General features: G+C 28.2%; 1 protein-coding gene across 1 annotated transcript; it reads left to right on the top strand.

Annotated features, from left to right (window-relative positions):
* On the top strand, positions 1-3,224 carry LOC145195125 (ras-related protein Rab-43-like). The gene is made up of 3 exons (XM_090070857.1): positions 1-765; positions 1,105-1,392; positions 2,667-3,224. Exons 1-3 carry the CDS (start codon positions 562-564, stop codon positions 2,814-2,816), a joined length of 642 nt encoding a protein of 213 aa, XP_089926983.1. The 5' UTR covers positions 1-561; the 3' UTR covers positions 2,817-3,224.
* The last annotated feature ends 2,595 nt before the right edge of the window (positions 3,225-5,819 follow it).

Here is a 5,819-nt window from a genome sequence, read left to right as displayed (position 1 = left end):
AGGTAGATGAAGAAAACTAAATCCTGTTTGTTAGCGAGCTGAGTGCTTAAAATTGGAACATTCCATCTTACAAAGATATAGGGCTATGAATGTACCAAGCGTACAATAAATCTTGACCCTGGAGCACTTCTTTGATGTGTGAATCAAAGGAGTGCCTTTAAATTTAAAGAAGTCAAGTTGATATTAACAAACTAGTTAACATAATGCTTATCTGTTTTGATTATGCTGAGTCTGGGCAAACTTATCTATTACTAGCATGCTATAAGTAAGGTCAGAACATCAAAATCATTTTAAAATAAGCCTAATGTGTTAAGTAAAAAATAGACAAAGTCATAAAATTTTCTTTTTTAAAATTCACATTTTATCTTAAAACATTTTCTAGATTATAGTTGTTAACACAGAATTATTTGATAACTATTTACTTATTCGGAAAAACTTTAGATCGATTTGCGGTGTTCAGTTTGATACTTTATGCATTAAAGCAATATATGTTTGGTTATATTCACATATACAAGTATCCATATTTGCATATATTATAGATTTATAAAATTAGTTACCATTATGCAACCTGAGTCAGGTATGAATGAAGTTGTGGAAACAGACTTTGATTATTTATTTAAAATAGTTCTTATTGGTGATGCTGGGGTTGGAAAGACTGCAATTGTTCATCGATTTAAATATAATACATTTGTTGATCGCCATGCTAGCACTATAGGTGTTGACTTCACCATTAAAACAATTCAAGTTGATGATAAAAAGATTAAGGTATAGATGTTTTGAGTTCTTTAACATTTGAAGAGTTCGTATAATTAGCGAAAAAAAATTTAAATAATTTTGATAACAGTCTTAGCTTTTTGAGGTTGTTTTGATAAATTGTCTTTCTTTTTGAAAAAATTTTGTATGGTTTTCAGGAATGTTTAAAAGAAGTAATAATTTAAAGTATATAATTTGTATTGATGCAAACACCTAGGAATATCCTTTGCATTTAATATTAGCACATTGTTAAATACTCTGTTCTATGTGCAATTTAACATTTATTTCTTTTAAGTTTTAATTGAACTCTGTAAATGGGAACCATAAGAAAATTTTTTTGTTTTGAAATAGCTTCAGATCTGGGATACAGCAGGTCAAGAGAGATTTCGTACTATTACTCAAAGTTACTATCGTTCTGCAAATGGAGTTATTTTAGTGTATGATGTCAGCAAAATGGATTCATTTAAAAACATAAACTACTGGTTACAAGATGTAAAAAGATATGCTGGTAATTCCATTCACCAGATGCTGGTCGGAAATAAATGTGATTTAGAAAACTATAGACAAGTATCCAAAAGTGAGGCTGAAACATTTGCTTTACAAGCTGGTATATATGAGGCCATGGAATTATCAGCTAAGGTTAGTCAAAAATAAATATGTTTGCAGTCATTATATATCAACTATTGAAGAGTATATTTTATAAATAACTAATAGAAGCATCGTTATTGTATTCATAAAAGTAAATTCTTTTTTTGAATATCTTTTTATAAAACTTGCATTTTTCTCTCCTGTTTTCAAAAGTGTTTTACTTAGTATGGCATCTGTTATTTACTTCATTTATTTAAAATGCATTTTTAAAAGCTTAAATGATGCTTTCTTTGTATACTTCTTTTTGATAATATTTAAAAAAAAAGAACCCTTTTTTTAATTGATCATGCTGAAGGTAAAGGTGTTAGATAAAGAGTTAGCATAATTATGTGTATACGTAACATATATATATTCCTCAAGTTCACAATAACTTAAAATGAACTCTAAGATTATCCTGTGAACTGCTATAAAGTGGTTATGATAAAAAAAAAAAAAAAGTATCTCTCTGAAAAATTATTATAAATTTTGGGGTAAATTCAAATCTGAAAAAATATAGCCCAGGCCAAAGTTGCATAATAAACCTTTCGCATTTTTTAGGAATTCTAATACTAAGGTTAAACAATTAATGCAGTTATTTTGTACAATTTAAGAAAGTACAATGAATTTTTTGTTTCACTAGAAAATCTGTTATAATTAAAGACTACAAGAGAAGACCCACAGTTGTCCACTTTTCAACTTTTAATAAGAATAAAATTTTATGTTAAGACTTCATAGGCCTTAGATGTTTAACATTTTTAAACACATCCATACTGCCTTACAAAAATTGTTTTTTGTTTGGATATTGTTGGTATAATAGGTAGGCACTAGTATTTAATGAAAAGGAAGAAAATATGAATATTTGTGAAATTGGATGTCTGTAGTTTTACCCATATATTCTTCAGTTATCAAGTAACAAGCATTTGAAGATTCTGAGTTTAAATAGTCTATAAAAGCATTTTTTTAAAAAAAAAAAGTTCTGTGAAGTTTTAATAATCTGATTGGTTATTAAGTACAAATAAGTATGATTAATAAGTATAGTTTATTACATTACTTATTATAGATATAGAGATAAGTATAAATAATTTGAAATAGAGTTTTACAATTTGCTTCTTGTATTAAAATTATTTTTTACTGTAAAAATTTGCAATTTTTGGTGATGATTCATAATGATTAACTATTGAATATTGGCATATCAAAAGAATTTTTAAATTGTTTACAAACTTTACAGTCTGCTTTTTTAAAATCTTGTACAACAAATAATATTAGTTTATGTTATTTTTTAACAGGATAATTCAAATATTGAGGAAGCATTTTGGAGAATTGCTAAAACTTTAAAGGATCGCTATGAAAATGAAAGCAACACCCTCAGAACCTCTTTAACAAAGCAAGACGTTTTGATAAGCTCTAAAAGTGTTGGAAATAGATGGTGCTGTTAAAAAAAATCGCTTGTGCAGTTTTAAAGTAGGAAAAAAAAAAAAAAAAAAAAAAGAATAATGAAATCTTTTTAGTGGCATCACAACTCACTTTTATATTTTGTAAAGTTTTGTAAATCTCCTCTTTTCTATGCTGTTAAATAACCTAGCCTACGTACATTATGCTATAAAAGGAATGCAGTGCATCTTGGTTTTCTTTCAACCTAGAGGATGTCTATAGATTGATTGATAGACTGATGTCTCAATTTTATTATGGTTATTCTATGTATAAATGTAAATTTGTAATCTGTTTTTTATTTATGATATTTTCACTTTTTAAAAGTTATTTATAAAACATCTATTTTTGCTGGTTATTTACTGTATAGTTTGGAAATCACAGAGAATTAAAATAATTATCATAGTTATCAAAAATTTTAGATCGTTTACCTACTACAATACGGTATTAAGTTCTTTCCATCAAATTTCCATATCATGACCCACCCGTTACTGTGGCAATCAATTAAGATCTTCTAAAGTAAGCACACATCTTGCATACACCGTATTTGAGTTAACTAGCATACAAATACCTTTTGTTTTGTTCATAAGAACGATCGTCCAGTGTTTCGTAAACATGTTTGTAAATTGACGTTTAATATACTTTGAATTCTCGTACGAATTTAAAAAAAAAAAAAATGCTTAAATGTTGTAAAATGCTTTGTTTTTTGAAATGCTTAAGTGTTTTATTGGTAAAAAATATTTTTGTGTAAATTTTGCATTTCAATTCCTTAGAATTGTTCTCAAATACAGATAATTTTTTTTAGCAATTTTTGAAATTATAGAGAGTTGAACTAAAGAAAAAGGGTTCCAGGTTTTTATTCGCTCAGTATTTGTTGATTTTTATATTGAAAAGTCAGTTTACATTTTTCTAATGTTTTACGCTTTTCTTGACAATAACCTCAAGAGAATAAAATGTCAAAATGCAAATTAAAGCGTAGATAAAAATTACTCTGGAGGATGGTAAAGATGAAATTTAGTAATTTGTTTTTTTTTAACAGTTTCCAAATTTTGAGAAAAAAGAGAAGTTAATTGTTTGACATTGAAGCACAGAGGTTTTTTTTATTTGCAACTATTGCAGCATTTTTGATTGGTTTAATTGCAGCATTATGATTTTGGCTAAAATCAGGACGACGTATAGCACTATTTAAAAATACCATTAGTTCTCAAATGGAAAAAATTAAAAAACACTTCATCCAAACCTTCAAAGGCAACGGCCTTCTTTTTTCTATCTAATGCTACATAAAAAGTGTTGACTACCTTGATGCAACTTTAATCGTCGGTGGCAACTCACTTCAACCTTCAGTAACTCGAGCATGTCCTAAGTTAAACTCATGCTGAAACTAACCATTGGTCTAACATTAATGCAAATTCCACACTATAGAGCTGCGATAGTCAGTCACTTCATCTAGCCAAAGAATGTTCCAATATTCCACCCCTATGTACAAGGTGGCTTTAAAAAACTGGTTATAAGCAAAATCTTCAATACATTCCTAATTTACAGCCCATTATCAACAAAAGTTGTAAACGCAGCACTGTCTGGTTCAATCTTCTTTACATTAAATGTATTAGCACCAATATAGGAAAGATTTTATGATATCTCTCAAACATGAGAGATACCATATAATCGCACAGCTATCAAATTTTACAAAAAATGCCAATTTCAGGGAAAAAACTTGTAACCGCATTAAAACAAATTGTCCCTTACATCAGCAATTCTTAACAAAAGACATCCTGTACAAAACCTTTGTCATTTTCAATAACCCCGAAATAAAAGAAAAAAACCTATTACGGCATTAGCGAAACGTCTTTTAAAATAAGTTACGCCAACTACTTAAAACCTGTAAATATAGAAAGATATCGATGCCAAGTTCTTGAAACGATACCAAGTTATTAAAAAAGGGCGAACCTTACATCTAAAGTTAAATGGAAAGTTTAAAAGCGCTGTAAATCTTACAACTCAGCTACAAGAAGTTGCATGCTGTGTCTTTACGAAAAGAACGAAATCATATTCGTGGATATGAAACAGTTTTTTTTGTGTGGATATAAAGCAAAGTAATTAGGAACTATTTATCTTCGAAAAATAGATTAAAATGATAGATAGTCCTTAAATAGATTGTCTATAAAAATCTTTGGAATTAATTGATTTCCCAATTTTTTTTTTTTTTTTTTTATTAGTTAGGAGTTTTATTAATCTGGAGTTAAATTTCGCGATTGAAAAATTTCCAGTCACAACTAATCGTTTATTTTATTTAAGCATTAGGACGACATTCCATCTTTAAAAAATTTATATAATCAGTGCATTTAAAAAATTTATATAATCAGTGCATTTAAAAAATTTATTTCACACCATTTGATTCACCCTCTCGCCTTCTATTTCATGAAAGCAAATACACTAATCTGAGTATTAAATATTACGGCAGACAAATTGTTTCATTTAGCTTTGCATTATGGAGATTTCTTTCACAATTCGGATAGAATTTGAAGTTAATAAATAAATTCTAGTCTAATTTTAGCTTTATTTCAATTGTTATGAAATAGATAAAATCTGCTTAGGCAAGAATCTGCTTTTAAATGTACGGTTAAAACTACTAAAGCGTTTTTAAAGACACTTACGGCCAATATTATTATATGATATTATCTTAACAAGTCAGTACATAAGAGCAAAGTGTAGCTAAATCATCGGCTGAATTGAGCCATTTAGCCCAAAGCAATTTAAATCTCGTTTGATCAATGATATATATAAACTAAATGTCTAACTTCACAAAAATTCCGTAAGAAAAAGTGAAGCTGGTGTTTAAAGTTTTACAATGTCGGTAGCCGTTTTATTTAAACTGACAATAATTCATTTGTGTTTTGCTTTGATTTATCATTGCGTCATTTCAGGCTGGCAAAACAAACCTGGCAAAAAAATTTGCTTCACGGTGGAAGCGCGAGTTATATATCATTGCGTTTGACATGCTTAAATCTCAT

This window comes from Hydra viridissima, unplaced genomic scaffold, assembly GCF_058129835.1.
Source record: "Hydra viridissima isolate aposymbiotic clone 2 unplaced genomic scaffold, HvirCarnegie_v1 scaffold_13, whole genome shotgun sequence".
In the NCBI taxonomy this organism is placed as follows: Eukaryota; Metazoa; Cnidaria; class Hydrozoa; order Anthoathecata; family Hydridae; genus Hydra; species Hydra viridissima.
The sequence above is the reverse complement of the archived record's forward strand: the minus strand, read 5'-3'. Positions and strand labels throughout refer to the sequence as shown.